The sequence below is a fragment of the Cygnus atratus genome, chromosome 2, assembly GCF_013377495.2.
Source record: "Cygnus atratus isolate AKBS03 ecotype Queensland, Australia chromosome 2, CAtr_DNAZoo_HiC_assembly, whole genome shotgun sequence".
In the NCBI taxonomy this organism is placed as follows: domain Eukaryota; kingdom Metazoa; phylum Chordata; class Aves; order Anseriformes; family Anatidae; genus Cygnus; species Cygnus atratus.
Window position 1 is genome coordinate 124888628 of NC_066363.1, and position 25321 is coordinate 124913948.

Consider the following 25321-nt stretch of genomic DNA (forward strand, 5'->3'; position numbering starts at 1 on the left):
GTTCGTAATGGGTTTTAGTTTGTTTCTGACATACTTTTAGAATTGTGTTGATTTGAGTTTCATATAAGAGTACTTCCACATATGAGGATTTTTTGGTGAAGTTTTGAATTTCTCCATTAAATGGAGAAATTTTCTTCATAGTTAAAGGGACTTCCTGGTTATTAGTTACTGCTCATACACACGCTTCTCCTCTAAGATGTATCTAAGATCATTTCTTTGGGGGTACACCATCTCCAAAGAAAGTACAAAGTTCATATTCTATATTTAAAAAGAAGAAACAGTTTAGAAAATAAAAGTCTATTTAAGCGTGATTAATGTGTGTGATTTTTTTGAGACCAGGTTTGGGTTTGTGTGTTTTAGGATCCCTGGACTGGGTTTCTAAAAGCACTTCATTGACCTCAGGAACTACCAGCACCAGAACTCTGTTATCCAAAGTTCCAGCTTTCGTTCATGGTAGAACAGCAAAAAAATTTTCCTTAGAAAAAGAGCTTGCCTGCTGGGAGAAAGTGAAAAGCTCCCTTAGGAAAAGCTCCAGCTACTTTCATCAGTCTTTTACCGAGATCTTGGCAGCAGTGACTAAACAGTCACATAAAAGAACAGGATATAATAGTCTGTCTGTGTCTTGACAAATAATTACTCAGGGGAAGATATTTTCATGAGCTGAAATTGCAATTCATTATGCTTGTTGTTTGTTTCTTACTCTCAATTACTTTCTTGCAACAACAAAATCCACAAGAAGTTACTAGAATGTATCTGCCCAAAGACCATTTTTGTTTTCCTAGAACTGGATGATAAGGGGAACACAAGAAAAAAGAGAAGCATATGTTAATCGTTGTTCTTACCTCACCTCACCTTCTAATAGACAGAGCTGTATGGCCTTCTTGAAATGGACCTTTTATTTTAAGGGCATGGTTAGAATGATCTGCCATGAATTTATTTACTCCCTTTTTGAACCCTTGTTGTATTTTGGTATTCAGAAAATTCTGTACTAATCAGTTTTACAAGTATGAAGAACTGACCCAAAATAGGTCTCTAGTGTGGATGGGTAGATTTAAAATCCTGTAGAATTATGGGTTTTGTGTAGATAATCTATCTACATTTTAGTTACAGTTCAGATCAGTACCTTTCCTATATGTATTACAGAGTGATAGAATGGCTTGTGTTGGAAGGGACCTCAAAGATCATCTAGTTCCAACACCCCTGCTGTAGGCAGGGATGCCACCCACTAGATCAGGGTGCCCAAGGCCCCATCCAACCTGGCCTTGAACACCTCCAGGAACGGGGCATACACAGCTTCTCTGGGCAACCTGTGCCAGTGCCTCACCACCCTCTGAGTGAAGAATTTCCTCCTAAGAAAGGAGATAATTTATCCTATGTAGGATAAATTGTCTCTGGTTAGCTTTTAGTAAAAGCAAGCTATACAAAAATGATGACAGAATTTGCTAGAAAGCTTTGTTTCCCATCCTTGTTTCCTTCAAGTTAATGTCAAACCCTATATTAACATCTATCACGTCATGATTTCAGTGAGGCAGAGCTTGATATGCTGTTTGAGCTGTGTTCATTGCTACACATTAAACAAACAGCATTACGGGGATAGTCTACCCTATTGCATTTCCAAGGTCTATGATTTCTTAATTTCTTGCCCTGACTCTGTGAGTCAGAAAACTGTGTGTACTCAAAAATGTTGTAGTTGAACACAGTAGAAAATGTCCATGTTTTGTGTGCAAAAAGTCACTGCTCTGAGTCCAGAAACTGAAGCTTTCAAGAACAGCTTAGAATCATGTTGTTTTCTGGTAGATTATCTTTGTGAAAATAGTGGAGAAAACAATAGCTTGTTACTAGTGTAACTGTAGCTGAACAAAGTTAAGTAGATTGTCATTTTGTTAGGATTAAGAATGGGTGAGTTCCCCACCTTTTATAATGGATTGTGAGAAATAAGAGTAGAGGAAGGAATTCTGAATGCTACCTTTTAATAAAAATAAAAGCAGCACTTTTATTCACAAAAATATGCATCTCCTGTAGTTTCCCTTCAGAAGTAAAAATGTGTAACAAGATTGTCTATGCATTTGGTCTGAATTTTCCAGTGTTGATCATTCTGACAGCTCCTAAGTTAAAACCCTGCTACTGTGTTCAAGTACTTAACAGAAAAAAAAAGCATAAATCAATGTCTTCTGATTTCAGAAAAAAAAAAAAAAAGACAATTTAGAAAGTAGTTTTAGCAAGGAAATGTTGCCATACAAATACTGGTTTGATACTGGTTTGAAAATGTTATTCTAACAGAGTGTTGGAGTGATAGAAATTAAAGCAGAATTGTCTGTATTAGCTGTTCTGAACTTGAAAGTAAATTAGAGCATCTCATTATCAGTATGAATTAGTCATTCAAGAATATGAACATTTTGCTTCCAATGTCTGTGCATATTCCAAATGTAGCAATTTGTAATGTTCTCTGTTCTTGACTGGATGTCATTTTTGTGCTCTTCACATAAGCTTTCATAATCATCAGTTTTACTAGTGATAGTGGCTTAGACACTTTGAATGTGAGGAAATATACAGGTATGTTAGTAATGATTCTTAAAATGCCATAGTAAAATAGCTTGTGATGTAGGCTGTCATATCCGCTACAGTATTAATTAAGAAAATACATGTTTTTCACAGAGAAATACTTTCTTTGGTTTGTGTTCTTGATTTATGCTGACAAGTACATGGTTCATGCTTAAAAATAATTCCTTTAATATAAAATGTGACTCCAAGTATTCAAGAATAGGCTGTATTTCTTCCCCAAGTGGAATCTTGCCTTCATACAGAATTGAATATTTAATAATGCTGATGGGTTTCGTTGATTAAACCGTGATTGAATAAACTGTTACAATTTTCAGTAGGAGAATGTTCCACTTTCTTTCCTCATTTCAAATAGATATGGACTGAATTAAGATACTCCCTTCACATACCTTATAATAATATTTGAAGGATGTTGATGAGAAATAGCCTGTTAGTATCTCGCTTTTGAAAAATATTAAAATATCTTGATTTTTTTTTTGTGTGTGTGTCTCACAGCCTTCTTTCTTCAATAACATATTCTCCCAAATCAGAACGTAAAACGCCTGAGCCTTTAATACCAGCAGACAGTGATAATGAAAGGGGAGAAAGGAATGGGAAGAAAGTCTGTTTCAGTGTGACAGGTGATGAACAAGAAGATTCTGGTCATGATACCATCAGCAACAGGGATTCTTACAGGTAACTTTACTAATACTATTTTTGTTCATCTGTCAACCAAGTCAAGACTGTGGGTTTGTATGCTGTCAAGTGACTATGAAGAATTTCAAAATATAATGATTCTGACATTTCTAACAGAGGAATAACTGTCATCAAGATGTGTTACAAGGTGTGTAAAATAAACTCTTTTTTGATCACAGTTTAGTTATTAGATCTCAGTATCCTTTACCCTAATAGGATATCGCAGCCAGTGCTGTAAGGCTTTTCTTTAGATTACTCATTTTATAACATACAGAAATGGTTTATGTTATGATGCTCCCCAACAATAAACCAGATATCTGCCATGGAAAGCTAGATGCCACAGCCACCACTCTTGCTGATCTTAAGGAAAAAAAAATTAATCTAATTCTCAACATATATTGATTATCTTCTTCTACTCAATATTGTAGCATCATCCCACATCTAGAATTCATAATACATCACCTTTACTGTGAATTAAAATACAAAGAGTTTTGAAAAGGGAGGAGTAATTATAGCAAGCATAGGTCTTTATAAACACAACCTTCTGATGCTTAGAGAGAATTGGTTAATTACACTTGATATAAAATCTAAATTAAAATTTTAGCTGCAAGTAAAATAAGGCTTTATTATGTGTTCATTATCATGGTTCATTATTATGCTTGTGAAGTAAAATCTCACTAGGGTCAGTTTTTCTACAGAATGCTGTGTTGCTGAGATCTCTGTGTTGCTCTTTGCAGTAATCAGATATTAGCTTATTAGAGTGGTTGATAGGAACTTTTTGCCAGAGTAGAAATAGAAATATAGATATACATTCGAGCAGAAATAAATGTAAAGGTAATTTGCACAGCTCAAGTCCATCTCATTCTAAGGATGGGGAAACCACAAGCAAAGTACAGTTGCATCTGAAGTATTCTTAGGGGTTTCTGCATGTCCGGGATATGTCAAACTCTAGTCTCCTGCACTTGCTTGAGTGGGTAGTACCACAGCTGGCACTGAGTTTACATGTAGAGAAAGAAAGTGTGAGTTAGGACATGACAGCTAATTGTTTAGAATATTTTCTTTATCCTGATAGTAGTCATTTGTAGTCTACTCTGGCTATTTAGGAATGATAAAATCTAGGATTTCGTATGGAGAATAATCACAAAATCTTGAGTTTAGAACATTTGGTAGAATGAGATTGGATTTGTTTGTTTACGAACCACATCAGACAATACTTAAAATTTAAGAGGTCACATTATGCCATTGTAACATTATAAGAACTTGTATGCTAATTTCAACTGTTAGAATGCCCTAATTCTGTGTTGTAGAGCCTCATTCTAAACCTAGCAGTACAACACAGTAAAGATGCAAAATGATATATCTAAGTAGTTACGTCTGATCTGTTTCTAATTTTCATGTGTTTTATTTTCTCATGCTTGGCACAATCCAGTTTTAAATAACCTTCACCTTCCCTTTGGAGACTTTAATATGTGAATAGAGTTAGTTAGAAAACATTCTTAATATCCAGCCAGAAATTCTTAATACTCCTTGGGACTGTTCACCCTCTGTTAGGAACATGCTGTTACTGATGTCTTTTCACCTATTTATTGGATCTGATTGTAATAATGTAACATTGCTTCACTTAAACATTTTCTCCACTCAATTACCTGGCTGGCTACAAGGCCAAAATGTAAGTCAGTATGCCAAAACTAGTAAAAGATAACTTCTATAAAAAAAAAAAAAGGTAGGGAACTTGTGGATGCATGAATAACTGCAGCAATATATATATATGTATATATATATATGTATATATGTATATATATATGTGTGTGTGTGCGTGTATATCTTGGTGTATGGTACACCCAATTCATAAAACCAGAAACAGATCATTACATGTAAACATGCTTTAGGTACATTTATACATTACCTTGTGTTCACTAGGGTTTTTAAGACTCCCTCTGCTGGATAATTACCCTAGCGTTTCCTGCAGTGAAACTAAATGGTCTTCATGTATTGAATATATCATTCACTGTTGAAGAATTTGAATTCAAATGAGGGCCTCAGGGCCTCATTCAACCTGGTCTTGAACACCTCTATGGGTGGGGCATCCACAACCGCTCTGGGCATTTTTGAGAGGATGAGGTGAATGAATGCAATATCTAAAGCAGAGAAAATAGCAGAAAAACACACGAGTTTTAATCCCCGTATATCCTTACTAGAGCAATATGGGTGAAATTTTGTATGCCTAAAAATTTGCACTGAAGTCACAGATGTAAATGTCTATACATCTTTCATAGAATGAACAGTTGTAAAAGATGGGATTATAGACTATATTTTGGCTGGCAGGGAAAAGTAGTTTGTAATTTGAGTTTGATGGATTTGAAATTGATTAAATCTGTTCTAAATCTGTTATGGATTGTAGTTAGCAAGTCATAAACCAGAGTACTTCATCATGTTGTATTAGTTATGGACTCGGAGTACAGTATTTAAATGTGGAGTTACTAAGCAGTTGGAGGCCACAGTTTTAAAAACTGTCACTCATGAAAGAAAATTTGGTTGTTTGAATTGAAAGTGTGTATTTTCAGTCTTAAAGTACTTGTTCACATGCAAGGTGAAGGGAGACAACTGAATCATCTGTTCTGGAAACCTTGCCCTCTGAGTCCTACCAGGATTGCAAATTATATGATAGCTTAAGTATAGGGATCTTTATTGTTGATAAACAATTGTAAAGACCATCTCATCATTAAAGTAGAAATGAGAAAAGGGAGAGAATGTCCATAACTTTGACATAAAGCCTGTGTAAAAGGACATGACTTTTGTTTCGTTTTGTTTTGTTTTCCAAGTGATTGCAACAGCAACAGGAACTCCATTGCTTCCTTCACCAGCATTTGTAGCAGTCAATGCAGTTCTTACTTTCACAGTGATGAAATGGATTCAGGTATGTCTAGAAAAGTCAGCTATGAACCTGTCATCAGTTCCTTTTACTCAGTTTTATTCTTTTTCATTTGCCTGCCAGTTTTGTTGCTGCTTTTGTTTTAAAATTGCTTCCTCCTTGGTAATAGAAGTGTATCATTTTGTTTCTGCCTAGCTAGTGCTACACTTAAGAGTCCTTCTGTGAAAGACAGCCAACATTCCAGCATCTCTGTAAATAGACTGAATTAGTTAGAGCTCTTAGAGTGGCTGCTTTTAACCACTTTCATGCCCTGACCTTGACAGCACATTATGTTGCACAGAGTAAGGAGCATTTTAGGTGAGTCCAGAATGCTCTCCCAGCCTGCGTCAGTGCCCAGAATGCAGGATATGGCTGTGTATGTTTTTAGGAAGGAATGTGAGACCACATAGAAGCACATTCTTGTTTATGCCATGACAAATTGAATTTAAATAAATGCAGCTGCTAATAGGACTGAGATGGGATTTAACTGCATGGAGTGCAAGGTCATATACTCAGGGACTAATAATAAAAATATTTGCTCCAAGCTGGGAGTTTATCATTTGGGAATGATTTAGGAACAGAAAGAACAGGGCATATTAGTTGAGTTTGAGCCACCACTGAGACTTGGCCATAAAGAAGGCAAATTTTATTGCTGGTCACATCAATTTTCAATTGGGATAGGAAAGTATTGATGATGTTATCCAAGGTATCTGAGATACCTTTTGAATAATGTAATTCTAGTCAGCTACTTTCAAGAAATGGAAAGAGTGGAGCAGACACAGAGGAAAAGGATGAAGGACATAAGCAACTGTTAATAAAAGAGGAAACATAGGGTCTTTAACTTAGGATATGAATGAGTTAATATGCCCTAATGCAGCAACAAGCTGAGGTACTGGGGTGCCTAATAGAATATCTCTGCTAGCCAAGTCCAGATACAGTGTTCATGTTGATTAATTTTGCCACTCAGTGAAACTCCCACTCTCCCGATGACAGAATTTTCTCCTAGTTCCAAAACTAGCCTGGCTAACTCCAGATCAGGGCTCTTTGGCACTGTGCTCCATCTGTTACAATTAAAATCCTGTGTAGGGTTATAACTGCTGTCTGTAAGGACTTATAAAGGAGATAAAAAAAAAAAAAACACACAAAAGCAAGGAGACAAAAGTGCTATTTAAGTGTTTCAGTGACATAAGAAAAATGAGTCTAGGTTGACCATGAATAAATTTGGGTTATAAATTATCGAGTGGCTACTTGTTATTTGTCACTGCAACAGCAAGGAGGAAAACCAGTTTTAAGCTCAATTTTTCACAGTTTTTGAAAAAGTTCAACTTGCATCACCTGTTGTCTGAGAGCGCAAGTGACTGAGGGCAGTGACCTAGGAGAGTCCTTCTCCTTTGTATTGTCTTGGGAAATAGTTTTCTCTGTACCACTAAAATTTTTGTATCAATTACAAGATTCGGATACTGTACTGTTGTTTTAATACCAAAATGTCAGAATGATGTCAATAGTAAGAGCATTAAGATTGTGAAGTGCCAGTACAATCCCTATAAAAATTTCATGGTGAATGCATTTCAGTGACTTTGTGGTCTCATGTATTATTACAGTTTCACACTCCTTAGCTGTTTAGTCTGGTAGTTAGGGTGTTGTCCAGCACAGAAGAATCCTGTGTTCTGGTCGTAGAATTGCTGAGGATGGAAGGGACCTCTTGAGATCATCAAATCTAATCCCCTCCTCAAGCAATAATCTAGAGCATGTTCCCCAGATTCATGTCCAGTTGGGTTTTGAATAAGAGCTCTAAGAGCTACTTCTGTATTATCCAGTGACTGCTTAATGCAAAATACATAGGGAGAACAGTTGTATGCTGTAGGATTCTGAATAACACACTGTAGACTTGTGTTTCTGTGCCTAGAACCATGGTGGGTATAATCCTAAGTAAAAGTGTGTGTGCAAAGCAGATTATCCAAGATATAAAGATTTTGGAAAATGTGCTGAGACTTCTAAACAATTTTTAATTTTAAAATATTTTTCAGGTGATGAGCTTCCCATAAGTGTTCGAATCTCTCATGATAAACAAGACAAGCTCCATAGCTGTTTGGAGAATCTTTTTGGTCAAGTATGAGATGATTTTTCTTGGTTTTAATACTAATGTCCATGTTTGAGCTAAGATGTCTTTAGCAAATACTTTTTTTTTTTTTTTTTTTTACTTTTGCTTTCCACTGTTTATTGGGATGGTATGTATTTACTCCTTCTATTTCTGTTTTTTGTAAATAGTTCAAAATTTCAAGTTAAACAGGCCCTTAGATTTATTAACATTATCTAGCCTTGAGCTTTAACTATAGCTATTAGATAAGAAAGCATCCAAAGCTGCTTTTTTCTAGTTCATGTTTCTTAAAGAAAGAATTGCAAAATTTTGCTATAGAAGATATTTTTCTCACAGAACTTTAATCCCAACAGGTCGATTCAATTGTCAATCTTCTGAAAGGACCAGCTGTGGTGAGGGCCTTTGAACAGACAAAGTACTTTACACCAGGCCGAGGCCTACAAGGTAAAATTAATTCTATCATCAGAATCAAAAGGAAGCTTTAAAGGTATACGGGTATGGCTGTGTGTTCCTTGAGCTGGGTGTTAGAAAACTGATTTTGCTTATTCATGCCATATTCTACAATAATCGATTTTTAAATTTTTTGTCAAGTAGGTTGTATTCTTAGTGGAAAACTTGCACAACATATAAAAGAATTTCAGGTTTCTTGAAAAGTCAGCTTTAAACTGTAGGCTCTGAACTGACTATGGAATTGCTGAGGTTTTTGAAGTAAGAAGCAGGATTATTTTTTTTGCAGGTGTTTTTATTACATTTTTGTCTCAACTTATCCAGCAATTTCCAATCTATTTTAATATGAATGCCAGTGTTTTAGTATTTTTTGTACATATTTTATTTGTGAAGCTGATTTATAAATCATTTGAAAATGTAAATTTATAGTCACAGTCATATTTATATCAAATATGTACTTAAGTGTTACTGATTATTTAAGGAAATTTTGTATGTAATTCAGATACTCTGCTAACACTTACATAGTTGCTAAGTCTAAGTGTATAAATAAACAAATGGTGATAGCCATAAGATTGTGATGAAAAATGCAAGGGACTTCTAGTGAACTGAGCTTAAAAAAAAAAAAAGGGCAACAGGAGACAGACTGGTGTATAAGTATGCATAATTGTGTAGTAGGTTTTATTACAATTTTATTGAGCCTGCATATATATCTTTTGGCAAAGAAAACTAATTGTAGATGGCCAGAGGGCAGATCTTTGACTTCTATAGATCACCAAAATCCCGCTGAAGTCAAAAGAACATAATTACTGTACACAAATTACCTGGTTTTATGAAGCCTCAAGCCTCAGTGAGTTTGTGTGGAAGTCAGCATAATCTCTTCCTCTTCCTCTTTCCTCTTCTTCTCCCTCTTCTTTACCTTTTTTCATTTCCAGTTTTGGGACCAATGAGAATGAACCTAGAACATTTGTGCTTGCTTACTTAAGTTTCTCATTTTTTCAGGTTAAGTACATGACAAACTTACAGAACAAAATGTTAACCTTTCAGTGATTTAATAAATAATCAATTAGACACAAGATATGGACAAGTTGAATGTTTTACTCTTGGTCTTCGCTATCTTCAGGAGCAGTCCGAAGAACATTGAGAGATTTGAGAGACTAGGTTCAGGAATAGTTAAATTTGTCTTAAGGAAAGTTTAATTTTCTGATTGGATTAATTTTGCCGACATTTGCCTCTAAAAGTTCTAGGCTCTCTCTTACTCCATGGAGACAGGCACCTTCTATCTTACGTACTTCATTCAGAAAGAATCATGTTTGGGAGCACTGCTCTCTCTCTCCTTTGATAAAGTAGGGAGCTTAGACAATTGTTAGACTTGTCACCCTAACTTTAACTAGAGTTAAAAAAAATGAAACCTATATGAGGTGTGAAAACATTTAGAAAGAAAGAGTCTTCCTGTGACTTTCTCAGGAGGTTTAAACAGAAAAAAAATATTATTTTTATCTTTGCATAGAGTTTCAGCAGGAAATGGAACCGAAGCTTAGCTGTCCAAAGAGGCTACGACTCCACATCAAACAAGACCCTTGGAACCTTCCCAGCAGTGTCCGCAGTCTTGCCCAGAATATCAGAAAATTTGTTGAAGGTTAGTAGGTACAACATGGCTGTAAACAAACAGTTTATGATAGAAAACCTGGGAAGAGGAAGGGGAAAGATACAACTGCTTCATGTTGCTGCTAGGCAAGGTTTGCAGAACACCATTCTGTCAATGGGAAATGCCTGAATTTGAGGACTTATTTGTGTTCATAGTAACAAGGTTAGTGGAGTACACCTAAGCTGCTTGATGCTCACTCTGTAGGCTTCAGATACTGAAGAGAAAATAGTCTCTCCTGACAAGTTAAACCAGATGAACCATATGTTGCATGTGCTGGGTTATTTCAGGTGCTGCTGAAGTCAAGTGAGCTTGACTTATTTACCACAGAACTTCACAGAACAGATACACCAAAATGTGTCTTTCCTTGAAATTAAACACCTTTTTTTTGGTACTATCTTTAATGGAAAGATGAAGACTCTGCAGGACAACTTCTGTCCCATTTCCTGTTCTTATGTGTCATTGATCTGGAATCGTTATCCTTCTGAAATGATTCTGCTGCTGCCATGAAGACAAACCTCTTCCACTGATTTTCAGTCACTCATTCCATCACAACTGATGCCATATCTCTCTTCTTCCTCTACCTCTCTCCCACTATTGTCTAATAGTTACTTAGTACTCTGCTTTTCCTTACCACCAAGAGACAGGGTGGGCTGGTGTTTCTGCTTTGTTCCTTGGCTTCATAAGAAAGTCTTCCCCCCTCCGTCCTCCCCTCCCTCTACCCCATCTCTTTTTCTCTCTTGCTCTTTCTCACTCTTTATCTCATGCTCTCTTGCTCTAGCACTCTCTTTCTCTTTCGTTTTTTTTTCAATAGGAAAGCTTTATTTCTTGTACTGTTTGATAGTGAAATAGAAATAATGAGCAAAATAATCTTTACAGAACTACTTGTACTAGGAGTCTATGTGGGAGCAAAAACTTTAGTCTGTCAGGTTTAGTTTTAAATTGTTTCTCTGTGGTTAGCTTTTTTCATTTGGCATTCATTTAATTTTAGCTTCTTTCAAAGGCAGGACTTGCCTTTCATAAACCCATGCTGTCTGGGCCTGAACCCTCGGTGGTCCTGCATACATTGTGTGATTGCATTCAAGATGAGCTGTTCCATCACCTTCCCTGGCACCGAGGTCAGGCTGACAGGCCTGTAGTTCCCTGGGTCCTCCTTACGACCCTTCTTATAAATGGACATCACATTAACAAGTCTCCAGTCATCCGGGACCTCTCCGAATGACCATGACCGCTGATAGATGATGGAAAGCAGCCCAGCAATCACATCCACCAACTCCCTCAGCACCCTCGGTTGGATCCCATCTGGCCCCATGGACGTGTGACAGTCCAGGTGGAGCAGCAGGTCTCTGACTGTTTCCACCTGAACTGTGGGAAGGTTCTTCTGCACCCTGTCCTTGACTTCCAGGTCGGGAGGAAGAGTACCCCAAGGATAAGTGGTCTGGCTAGTAAAGACAGATGCAAAGAAGTCATTAAGAACCTCAGCCTTTTCCTTATCCTCAGTAGTCATGTTTCCCCCTGTGTCCAGTCTAGTTAAGTTCCTACTGACTGGGAAAGGGGAAACATAAGCCCATTTCTTAAAAGGGAAAAAAAGGAAGACCCAGGGAACTAAAGGTCAGTCAGTCTTACCTCTGTGCCCAGCTAGATCATGGAGCAGATCCTCCTGGAAACTATGCTAAGGCACATGGAATGGCTTTAAACTAAAAGAGGGTGGATATAGATTAGATATAAGGAAGAAATCAGAGGATGGTGAGGTGCTGCACAGGTTGCCCAGAGAAGCTGTGGATGTCCCATCCATGCAGGTGTTCAAGGCCAGGTTGGATGGGGCTTTGAGCAATCTGATCTAGTGGGAGGTGTCCCTGCCCATGGCAGGGGGCTTGGAACTAGGTGGTCTTTAAGATCCCTTGCAGCCCAAACAGTTCTATGATTCTATGATTCAATGATACTTCATTCACCTGTAAAGAGTATTAATAACCCATTTCAACATTGGTCGTACACCCTTAATATTAGGCTGAGGTTATTTGAAGGAATTTGTTTAAACCTAGCACGGAATTTCATGGGAAAGTTTAGCAAGGTCCAAATATCTCACCATCTCTCCACAATACAAAACTTCTCTTTTTACAATACTACTGTAGTGTAATAGTGCTTTATTAGAAGGAATCTTGATGTTTACTGAACAATTTTCTTGTGGTTCAGAAACTAGGATTTTTTTTTTCTGTTAATAAATTACAGTATCTAACTTTATTGGAACTGTTGTGCTTGTAAATGATGGTGGTTCAGAGACCTGAACGTTAAAAGGCATTATTCATGTGCTGTTCAAGGAGAACATGCAATCTGACTTACCTTCACTCATCACTGTGTCTTGGAATTTATCTGCCAATTTTAAATATTCTTGGCTCTCCCTTGCCATTCATGGCATCTAAGCATTTGTCAGAGATTTCCAACAACTGACTTCTGTGCCATCTTAACCAAGTAAGTAGTTTCACATTTGAAGTTATCATCTGAAGCTGTTTATTCACCATTAACAGTCTGTTGTGGTTTAGCCCGGCTGGCAGCCAAACACCACACAGCCGTTCGCTCACCCTCCCCCCTCCCTCTCCGGGATGGGGGAGAGAAACGGGAAAGTGAAGCCTGTGAGTTGAGATAAAGACAGTTTATTAAGACAGGAAAAATAATAACAATAATAATAATAATAATAATAATAATAATAGTATTAATAGTAATAATGTGTACGAAATAAGTGATGCACAATGCAATTGCTCACCACCCGTTGACCGATGCCCAGCCTATCCCCGAGCAGCCGGCCCCCCACCCCGGCTAGCCACCCCTATATATATTGTTCAGCATGACGTCAGATGGTATGGAATACCCCTTTGGTCAGTTTGGGTCAGCTGTCCTGGGTCTGTTCCCTCCCAGCTCCTGCTGCATCCCTAGCCTGCTCGCTAGCAGGACAGAGCGAGAAGCTGAAAAGTCCTTGGCTTGGTGTAAGCACTGCTCTACAACAATTAAAACATCAGCATGTTATCAGCGCTCTTCTCATTCTAATCCAAAACATAGCACCCTGCCAGCTACTGGGAGGAAAATTAACTCTGTCCTACCTGAAACCAGGACACAGTCTTCACAGCTTTTTGCTTTACTGTAGGTGTTTTTTTTTTCTCTAAGTTGATTCCTATTCCACCCCCCAAAGTGATATCGCTAATAATTGTTCCTGAGAATCTAGAGGAACGTGGTACACATCTTCATTGTCATTTTGATCTACCTGTGGGACCAAGATGTTCATGTGATGGAAAGATACCTGAAAGCCAAGGTTCTTGCGGTTTCCCTGGCACAAATAGCATGAAGGAGAAATAGGACAGTGGAAGTGAATAATTGCTTCTCAAGCCTTAGTTTACAAGGCATGTCTGGACAGGTATATTTAATTCAGTGCTGAAAAGATTCAGAGCAGAAACACACCCCTCAGGCAGTTTTGGAAGACTGCTGTCATTTAAACAGGCTTAGGCTTGTATAAATTAAACTTGAGACAAAACCAGCAGCTGGATCTAACTAAAATCACATGAGCACAAAGCATGGTTAAAATGCTATAACAGCTAAGTTTTCCCTACATATCTGCACTTCTTGTTTTCTTCTTTTTACTTTTGCCATTTTGTATTGTCCTCACATATGGTGAGGATACCTAGAAGAACCATGAGTATTGCCCTGAGCTGTTTCTAGCTGAAAGCCTAACGCATGGTACAATGATTTACCTTCCTGTTTTCCTCCTTATTTGCCTGATGCAGAGAAAACAAAGTATGTGCCCTAATTTGCTTGGTTGGGCTTATGACTCTCTTAGCAAGTTGATCAAAGTATTGGAATACACAAAGCTGTTAGAAGAATTCTCATGTTTTTTTTTTTTTTTTCCTAAGCAAAAGGCAATGTTTTAATAATTGAGCAAATATATTTGTCTTTTACATCAGGTTCTATAGGAAGTAGGCAAAGGAAACCACAGATAAAAGTATGTTCACCATGGGGAAAAAAAATGTTGTGAATAAAATTTCCAGTATTTATAAAAGTATTTACCCATTATTGATTAATGCTAAAATAAAGACGAATGCTCTCAGTGAATGCATCTCCTTATTGAAAACTGACTCATTTCTATTTTCAAAAATATACCGCAAGCTATTGTATTTTTTTATTTACTCCTTTTGTAGAACGTGCTGTATTAGATCAGACTGATTAGCAACTTAATGAAGAGGGAGACATGGGAACCCCACAAAAATGAGATGTTTAATTCCTAGATCTTAGATTCTTTTTATTTTCTTTGTTTAACAAGTATGAAGAAATGGGAAAACACGTAATGCCTGGAGGATGAGAGGATGATTGTTCTGAACTATGAGTTTTCTTTTTATTAGTATTGGAATTGGGAGAACAACAACAACAACAAAAAGCTATGAAGGTTTGTTTGCACAATTAAAAAAAAAAAAAAAAAGCCTTCCTTGGCAGTAATTTAAAACATATGTGCAGATTGCTTTGTCTCATTTCATTTGTCCTACCATATCATTAGAGAAAGAGTTTACTATGGTTACAGTGAAAGTGAGCCCTAGAAGGCTAATCAAGATGATGGACTTGAAGAGTTCTCTGATGAAACAGTATACAGATTCTGGGAGGATTTATCTTCAGCTAAGTAGCTAAAGAAAAGATGAAAGTTATTTCTTGGAGTGACTGGGCCTACTAGATTGTTGGACCAATAAAGATGAAGACAAGTTCTTGGCAAAGGCAGATGTTTGAGGATAGAGTGTTTGATTTTCTTGCAGGAGAGAGCAGTAGCCAGAGCAGGAATTCAGAACAGCTGATGAATAGAGAATAACGAATAGAGAATAAATAGATGATAAAGAATGATGTAGCTACAGGATTTTGAATGTATGTGAGATGTGTGATGAGAAACAGAAAACACGGGAAGAAAAAATGAGTGATGACTAGAGTAGGAACCAGGAAAATTATCCAGACAGATGAAAAGAAAGGGAACCTTCATAAGGAAAGCAAAACCACGATAGGATGGTATAAGAGCAGAAAGGTTTAAGGACAGCAAAGAGGAGGATAAATCTCTGTTGTTCCTTCTCCCCACCTTCCTAAATATATAAATATATAACATATATATATATATAAAATAATGTTTTAGAGCAAGTCAGATTTATAGGCAGCAAACTTGATGAGAACGTGCAGTTGTTTTGCTAACACAATAATTTTAAGTTTCAACAGGAAATACTATGCATTTGAGAAATTCCACACTTATTTTAATTTAACTTAGGAGTAAGGCGTGAAAGAGCCTTCAGTCATTAAAGACATCAGAAATGTATTTCAACTTAAATAATAAAATATGCAGTACAAATCTTAGTCTTTAGTCCCATTTCAAAAGTATCTTCAGATGTGAGAAACATAATAAAACTAAAATCTGTCCTTAGAGTGAAAAGTGTTACTGGAAAAAAAAAAAAAAGAATATTGTGTTGGGAAAAAAAAAAAGTACAAAAGAATACTTAAGAATAAAAAAAGTTGAAAGCATTTTATAAAGCATACGATCTAAGGAGAAATTGCTAGAGAGTTATTTCTTTCCATATGCCATGTGGCAAGAAGGGGTGAAAACTTCGGTAACATTTGGAATTTATTTAAAAACAGATGATTGACATCCAAGGTTCTCTTCTAACCCCAGGTATGTCTCTACTTATACAAAACCTAAAAATACTCTCTTGACTGAGGGTATATTTTGAAATGGAGAAGACTTCTAGCAATGACAAAGGCAAGTTGCTGTGTCCTGTAATTTTCCCATAAGCAGGAAATCATTATTTATAGATACCTCAAATGCTTTTGAATTCAGAGATCTGACAAATCTCATATAAAACAGGCTGCAAGTAATAGCCTCAATGTGTCTAAATTCTTCAGATAGAAAATATATTTCCCTTTATTGTATTCAGTTACTAAGCCAAATGCTCAGTCTCCAAGATCCCAAGTTATTAATCTCTAAATTTTTCTCAAATGACAGAAGACAAAGACAAAGACTTTTCACCAGGCAATTTTAAAGAGTAACCATTAATTTTGGTTCTTGTACTCCATCATCTGAGATGTATGTAATGTTTCAAATTTTGAACCTATTAGATTAGTTTCAGTAGGAGACAACACATTCCTAAACTGTCCTTTGGCCCATATACTCCACAACAACTCTTATATTCCTGTTCTTGGAACAGGACTACACAAAAAATTGGATGTGTGAAAGAAAGGCTGTCACGATGTGAAAGCATTAGAAGTAGTGGTGTGTTCCTACAAGCAGTTACTGTAGAACAACTGATGTGCTGGAAGTTTGACACACACTGAGGTTATGGCAGTTTTTTTATCTGCCTGTTCCTTACCGTGATGGTTTACGCATTTAAATTTGTCCTCTGGTACCAAGCAGAGGGGAAGAGTCACTTCATTCATCATGAAAACTTTGAGAAGGCAAAAGAAAAAAAAAAGAGGAGGGGGATAAAGCAGTGTAAAGACATATAAAAACGTTTTTTTAAGCAAAAATTAAAATGTTTGTTAAGTTTGTACTTTTATTTTTTTTCCTGGATACTTTGGTATGCACAAACATGAGGATAACTGGACATTTTTAAGTATGGGACAATGTTGGGGGGGAGGAAAGAATTGGGGTGGTGTGGGAGTTGGTGAAAACAGGTCTTGTTTTACAAAGCTTTAAGGCTGGAGTTCTTCATACGTGGACTTGCATTGGCCAGCTGGTACACATGTACTCTGAGGCAGCCGCTGCCTCTTTTTTTTCTTATTGTTGGTGCTTTTGATAATTATCGTTTTTATCAAGTCAAATTTAAAATTTAGTGAAGTTGAGATTCATTACTGTTTTGAAGGTATAAGTCAGGATGGCATACACAAAAACTTAGAGTGAAGCTGATTTTATACAGAACTGCTAATGCATTATTATGTTGGTAAAAACACTTTTAACCATGGTGATCTCAATATATTTTCTTTTTTCTTTAAGAGGTGAAGGCACGGATACTCTTAGCACTTCTTGAATATACAGGTAATTTTGCTTATTTTGGGAAGTGGGATTGAACTTTTTGTTTTGTTTTGTTTTGTTCTGCTTTTTGTTTTATTTTGGCCAGAATAGAGAAAGGAGTAAAAACTCAAACATGATAATCCGATAATCAACAACGTTACCCCTGTGTTTACAGTGAGGATTCCTGAAGGACACAACAATTCCAAAGACATTTACATTTAAAGCAAATGTTGTACTTTTTAATGCAAAATGCCTTCTCTGGTTATTTGCTTTGGATGTTGGCAGATGAAGTAGCTGCCAAATCTCTGAGCTTGTGCAAAGTACTTCTTCTGTCTTCCTTCTTTTGTAATCTTCCCCAATTACAATCTTTTCTTCCCATCTTCATCCCCATCTATTTCTTGCCTTGCCTTGCTTTTCTAACTCATACCTTTCCTTTTATCCTTCTTGTGTTACCTAAGAAAGCATGATTTAGTGCTAAATACTTTATTCATTTATTTATTTTTAAATCATTGCTTTTTGGAAGGGGTCTGAGTATTCTGTGTATCACTTTACCGTCACCTCATACAGCCTCAAATGCACAGAATATGTATGTGTCTGTAAAATAAATGTCACTAAATCAGTATTTAGAAAATAACTATTGTAGTTGAAGATTCTGTACATGTTTTGTAGATGCACGAGTGACCAAGTAAGCAGTCGTATTTCACTGTAGAAGCTGATTATTGTAACCATCTGACAGCACCATACGAATGGGTTATTTCGTGATTTTGTTATGACACATAGCAACAATTTCATAAAAGACAGCGTAATGTTTCTTTGTTGTCAAATTTCGTCCAGATTTTGAAAATATTTTACTAATTCCTCAGGACAGTTAAAATAAGAAGTGACCTCACAAAATACCCCAGGCTTGATTTTTTTTTTTTTTCCTGTAGGCTGTTTTCCCTATTTACATGATTTCTTAAGTTCTGTAATTTATTCTGTATATAAAAAACAAACTGTAATCTATTTTGTATAAAAATCTTTTTGTGAAAAAAGCCCAAAGTGCTCTTGTGTGCAGTATCTGCTGTTCAAGTAGTATTAGATGAGATTTGGAAATGAGGTGTCAGTTACACAAGAGAACTGCTTCAGAAGCAGGCAATACAGAGGAAGGTACTGAAATCAGCTGCTGTTGGACAAATAGAGATAAAATTGAGCAAGGCGAGACAAAAGAATGCATTTTGGGCCCAAATCCCTGAGCACTGCTACGATATTGGAAAGATTGTGACCATGTAGAAGCCAGCGGGATTTCTGAAGCGGAAGGTGGGTGGAGTTTTTCAAGATGAAAATTCTGTCTGCACTGGATTCTGCATAACTTGAGAGACTGGAGACAGTGAAATTTTAATAATCAAAATAACAAGGAATGAATCACAGTATAGAAGCAGAAGCAATTAGACCATTTAAGGAAAATATTCTTGAGGTCCGGAGAGGCTGTCAAATGGAATAGTAAAAGAGTGGTTAGAGTTATGAATAGTTTGAGAAAAGGTTTGAAGATCTCAGAAGGAAAATGGACAGAATAACTTTCAGAAATACTTGGTGTCCAAGAAAAACATAGTTTTAAAGTCAATATTAATTTTGTAAGTACAGGATTATTTTTACTAATTTATGCATCTAAAGTCTTGCTAGTCCCATATAAATGTGGTAAAGGAGCTAATCCTCCTAGAGGCAAATGAATCTAAATTGAGGACAAAGGGACAAAGAGTTTAGGTTTTCAAAAGACCTCGATGTCATCCAGTCATGGATGGCATGACTTAGAAACGTTGTCTACCTGTACCATCTGTGATTGACATTTGCCTAACAGCTCATAATGATAAAAAAAAAACTTGAAGACCTTCAGAAATGGGGAGAAGTAGGAAGCACTGAATATTTTACACCAGGATTTTGTGCTTTATTGAGAACGTTTCCTTTTCTAACTGTTTTAACCTTTAGCTAATTGGATGTCTGTGCCCTCCAGAATAAATTGATAGGTTAGCTAGTCCCTATTTTAAATCTGTTGCTAATGGTTCCGTAGACTTCTAGCTAGGGACCTGTCTTGGGCTTTCCTGACTCCGTAAATCTTTACTGCTTCCTGGATATGTGTTGCTGCTCTGAGCTTACTCTGTAGATTTCATATTCATATATATGGTATTTGGATAGATTGTGTTCTGCTAGCAACACTTCTACATCCCTTGTCTGCAGTTTGTAGCAGGCAATCTTCATCTGCCCTACCCATCTGGTAGCTGTAAAATTGACCAGATGACACAGTCATATTAAGAGCTTCTGCCTGTCCTTGCTTTTTCGTCGAAGGTAAATGTTTTTGCGCCCTGCTCATTCTCACATTGCAGCAAAGAAATCTGAATCACATCTATCACCTTTTAATATCAAAAGTACATGGAATTGATGGCATATACATTAAAATCTGAAGTATAAATATACATTGTTTATGAATAAGTACTTTAAATTCCAGATTTTAAACACATTTCTATATAATTTTAGAATTATAAAATAATTTTTGAAATGGAAAATGGCAGTTTGGGTTGTAGAGTGCTGCTTACATGAATAACATTAAACTGTAAACTCGTGATTTAGTTGGACTAGGAAACAAGTTATTTTAAAGTAAAGAAAAAAATTATATCCCAGTTACTGTACTGTTAATTAATCTCCTGCTCCATCTCTGCTTTGCTTCTCCTCTTTTGGCTTTTACCCATCACAGATAGCGAGATACAACTGAGGCGAGACATGGTCTTCTGTCAAAGTCTAGTGGCCACAGTCTGTGCTTTTTCAGAGCAGCTAATGGTGGCCTTAAATCAGATGTTTGACAACAACAAAGAATATGAAATGGAGACGATGGAAGCCAGCAGAAGGTGGTTGGAACAGATAGCTAGTGCGGGTGTTCTCCTTCATTTCCAGTCACTGCTGTCACCTAACCTGGTAAGAACCTTCACATAACATAACCCCCAGGCTGTTTATGGGGGAACAGCCCATGTTTGTTCCCCAAACCAAGACCATGGTTAAACAGTCTTTGCTATAAATGTGATTTTCTATGTCCTTTGTGCTTAGCTTGTTATTTAATTAGCTGCTATTTGGGAAGTTTGCAGTTCAGGTGATTACAGATATGGGAAATGTTTGTTTGTGGTATGGGAAATAAGTTATCCACAAAGATAGTATTTGTTTTAAGTTAGCAGATACTGATTCCCCACCATTACCATAGTTGTTCCCTAGGAGTGAATGTAGTATTAGGTGATAACCAGAGTTTGAGTTAGCAATAAGCAGCAATGCAAGTAAAATAAAATACCTGGTTTGGATACTTTTTTTTTTTTTTACCATCCCTTCCCTCCAAAACAATAGGTTTGTAGTAATTGGAGTACTAGATATGCTAGTCTGCTTTTCTTCCGGCATAGGGCAAATCCTTGTAGCCTATTGGGGTAATTGGAAATTAGCTCCTTTCTTCATAAGGCTTGGAAAAGAGCCGTAGCTTACAAAACAATTTAAAACAGGACATGGCTTTATAGTCCTCTAATCCCCAGCTATCCAAAGTGCCCCTTCAGCTCTTTAAGCAGCTTCTCAGACTGGACTTATTCCTGCTAACCTGAAGAAGAGTAAAGCACTCTGCAGAGTCTGCTCTGTGGCAGTCTCAAACTCTCGATTTGCTCAATGAAATTAACTGATTTGTTATAATGGGCACATGGTTTTCTTGAGCTAGTGTTCTTACTGTTAAGCTTTAAGACCATTTAATACCATGTTTGCGAACATTTCATTTACTTGACTAAGCTTGGACATGGAATCAAACATCACAAACCAGTGTCAGAATTGTACATCTTATTGAATAGAAGCCCCCACAATGACAGATTATGTTCTTGCTATCAAAAGTTATCTTTCCTTGACTGTCTCAGCAGCAAGTTGCTGATGAGTTGTCCTGATCAACTTTTAAAGCAGAAGAGATCAATAAAAGTAAAGATATTTTAAAATCATAATCATAAAGTCTGTGGTGTTTTTTGAGACCATTGTCATGAGCTAGCGTGAACAGCAACCTCACTGGCAGTTGAGCTACTAGCATGGGCCTGTGTGGGACAGGGTATGTCAGGACACGGTATGCAGCTTGAAAGCAACTCAAGTCAGGGTCTATGAGAAACATGGGGGCTGTTTATCAACATGAGATGCATGTGGAGAAAGCATGGTCAGGGGATCTCCTGCTCATGTTGTTTCTTTGATATGTAATTGCATGATTCAGCTCCAGACTGCTGTGGTGCTGGAGTCCTCAGAGTTCAAGAACAAATTCAGTTGGTTCTTGTCTTATGTTTTAACATGCACTTAGTTGAATTATCACAAGATAACTTTTGTCTTTACAACACGGAATACTTCTGTTTTTTTCTTCCAAGATTGTGGAGACTTCCTTTGTAATGAAAACCTATGCTACTTAGCATGAATTGTAGTCTGATACCAGCACTATCCATTGCTGAATTAAAACAAACAAACAAAATCCGCTAAGTTTAGTCTCTTCTGTATATGTATTTGCACAGAAATGCTGAATTAGTTCAGTGATAACTGTTCTTAACTAAGAGAAAAGTATTTAAAGGCAACTTTCTTAATACCTTCTCAGGACCATTTTGCTTACAAATGATCCATGCTATGTTAAACAAGGGCATTTGAAGGAAATTATACTCATTACGGCCAGAGTTCAATAAAGAACGAACAGTTGTGCAAAGATTTCCCATGTCACTGAATGGTTTTCAGACTATTCTGCTGATAAAACATTGCTTTCTCCAGAGAGACTTCGTAAATTGAACCAGGAGACAAAATATTTCAAGCGGAGGTGCTTTTTCATAAATACAAGTGGGAATACTATTACACTGTTTAGATCAAGGAAAACCATGGTGGTTTTTTTTCCTTTCTATAACTCAGTAAGCTGTAGTTCTCATTTTTTAGGCAGCTAGTTGATTATTCTTTGCCTTTCTACTGTTTCACTTCTTAGAGGAGAAAAATATATGCCTCAGATTTACATTTAGCTTAATGTAGCTAGGAGAGGGTTGTATAAAGAATAAAGTTACTTTAAGTGATCATTGATTTCTCCTATAATTACCTGCATATTTAACTCAAGATAACCATCCTTGCAGATTACTATTTCTCTTTTTAAGGTTTGAGTATGCTGTCCTGAGAAGTTAGTAATTTACTTCCTGAAGCTTTTTTGGTACATAAGTCTGGATATTCCATTTCTTTAGTTCAGGAGCACAGAGAGTGAACCACTGGTGCAAATCGCAACATTGCAATATCTATGCACTTTATTTGCATCTAGGTTTTTGTAGGTGGAGGTACAAATGACTCTGAGCTGTACTCATTCTGAGCTACTGGTTCAGTTATTGATGCCTGGAGTGGACAAGAAGAACTTTTGTATGTTTTTGTTTGTTTGTTTGTTTTAATTAAATACTGAACTTGTGGCATTTTTAAAAGAAAATTGCTAAAAAGAGGAATTTGTTTTTCAAATTAGCCCTGTGTTAATTTGCAAGCTAGGCCTGGTATCAAGGACAAGATGTTGAAGCCTGGCATCTTACATAAAGAACAGTTACAATATTGTTTGAATAAAAGCCATGAGAAGTAGTGGTAGCTATAAATTACCTGTTAATTTACTATGTGAAATGATACCATTATTTTAATAATCTTGGACTAGAAATGAAAGGGAAAGTACCTATAGGCGCAAATATATTTATGTTATGTAGGAGTTAATTATATTATACAATGCATCAGTGAAATTTTGTGCAACGTTCTGTAGTTATTTTTTTATATTTTCATATCCTGGTCTCATGTTACTTCTGGTAGGGAAAACATCTGGCTGAAACGACATTCCATTTTTTTTTTTTATTTTGCCTTTTTTAGGCTGATGAGCAAGCCATGCTAGAAGATACACTGGTTGCACTGTTTGACTTGGAAAAAGTTACTTTTTACTTCAGACAATCAGAGCCAGAACCACTAGTTGCAAGTGAGTAATTATAATTAATATCTGGGTTTTACTGTTCAGAAACATTCTCTGTATTTCTAATATTTTTGTCTCCTAGAACATTACCTCCCATAGGAACTGTTATGTAACTTGGGATTATAGAGAATTAGCTCTCCTAATATTCTAAGATTTCCTGAAATGCAGCTAATGTCAGCCATGATGTAGAATGATTATCTGGTGATGTTAGCAACCCAGCAGGGAAAAGTGTCAGCTTAATTGAAGTTTCCATTGGGGTTACGTGACTGCATAAGGAAAGTCCCTGGAAGATCAAGTTGTTATTGATGAGTTGTATATAAAAGAAGCTTGAAGGCCATAATAAAAAAATGCAACTAAGATAAGGTGGAGAAACATTAAAACCATTTCTTTTTAATGTTACTCATCCCGTCTGAATGAAAAAATAGATCTTTGAAGAGTTCCTTAAAAAGAGATATCAAACACTGTTAGGGTAGCTTTAATTGTGCAAGAAGGTTCCTCTGAGACCTGGTGGTGGAGACAGTCAGGGACATGAACTCTTCCTTCTAATACTTGTCCAACTAGTAGGAAGGAACTGTCTTCACAGTCTGCTGTTTACACTATACCCTTCACTCTTTTCCAGCCACTCCTTTATTATATGTTTTCAGCCAGTAGAGATTTTTCTGCAGTGAATTTTGTGTAGTGAGAAAAAAACAAACACATTTTTTCTCAAGTCTCAGAACTTCCCCTGGGAAGGGAGGAAAGCATGTCTGCTTAACATCAAGCTTTTCTAAAACAATTCCCTTGCTGGATCAAGACCACACATAAGAGCACTTATGCAGTAAACAAGACCAGAAGAAACAAAGCTCCTCCACAAAACTACTAGTGAGAGGTTGCCTGTGTTCTGGGGCATTCATAAGCGCACCCATACCCATAGGGTGCTGGCAAATTTGCAACTGGAAGGCTGGTGGTCAGCTAGGAACTGGCCTATATAAGACCATTTTTACTTCTGTGTGAGTCAAGTAAGGATCCTGTTCAGACTGTTTATTTTAAAAGGAAGCCCTGCCAAGCTGGGTAACAACATGGAACTGGAGTTACGGGAGAACTTTCTGATGGGGAGTTAACCATATACCTTTGTCATAAACTGTTCTAATTGCTGTGTCTCTTGACTGAAGTGTCATTGCTAAAATAGAGATAAATGGGAAGTCCGCGTGTTCTAGGATTGTGATAAACTCTGTTTCCTTTTAGCTTAAGTGCTGCTGCCACAATCATCTTGAGTGTGGTTTCAGAAGACAAGGAATTTTCAATGACATTTTTTTTTTCATTTATGATTCCGTATAATGATTGCAAGAAAAAATGTATTTTATTACCAAAAATAGTGAAAAATGTTCCTGTAAAATACTTTCCATTTAGGTACAAAGTAATTTATGCACACTATAAAAACTACATAAGATTATTAATGCAAATTGCTAAATGTTTTACTGTTTTCAACTTGGAGACTTATTCGTGGAAATGATACTTAAACAGGAAATATGGAAAAAGACATAAATTGAATTAAATGGACTTCCTCTGAGAGATTTAGCTAAATGGAAAATTTTCATCAACTTTTGCTAGTGATCATTATGTGTTAAGCACCTTGCATAATACGCAAAATGTATGCTGGGGGTTCTCTGTAATTGCAAAATGATACTGTTAGTTGCACTGAACTCTACAGAAATTGACATATTATGACATCTAGTTTCTCGAAGTATAATGTAGTGCATTCTTACAGTTTTTTATATTCTATCAAATTACAATTGTTTTCTCCGTTGAGCTCTGATTTTAATAATGCTTTAATGAGCATGCTGTTGAGTACTGTATTTTAACTTGTGCTCTATCCCACACAAATCTGAAGAGGTGCTGACTCCGTGGAGAGGATAGCGGTATATGTCACACTGACCTTATACATCATGCACCCCAGGAAGGCATATGAAATATGGCTCTAGCCATCCTTCCAGTGGTTTCAAACCACGTGCTGC

The 25321-nt window shown here is 36.6% G+C and overlaps 1 protein-coding gene across 1 annotated transcript in view; it reads left to right on the forward strand.

Annotated features, from left to right (window-relative positions):
* Positions 1–25321, forward strand: part of PREX2 (phosphatidylinositol-3,4,5-trisphosphate dependent Rac exchange factor 2) — a 172743-nt gene that overhangs the window by 103860 nt on the left and 43562 nt on the right. Inside the window, exons 26-33 of the mRNA XM_035563072.2 lie at positions 3055–3234; positions 6057–6151; positions 8173–8255; positions 8597–8687; positions 10198–10326; positions 17330–17371; positions 20073–20290; positions 23231–23333. Of these exons, the coding sequence (XP_035418965.1) occupies positions 3055–3234; positions 6057–6151; positions 8173–8255; positions 8597–8687; positions 10198–10326; positions 17330–17371; positions 20073–20290; positions 23231–23333 (941 nt within the window). The remainder of the gene's footprint in view (positions 1–3054; positions 3235–6056; positions 6152–8172; positions 8256–8596; positions 8688–10197; positions 10327–17329; positions 17372–20072; positions 20291–23230; positions 23334–25321) is intronic.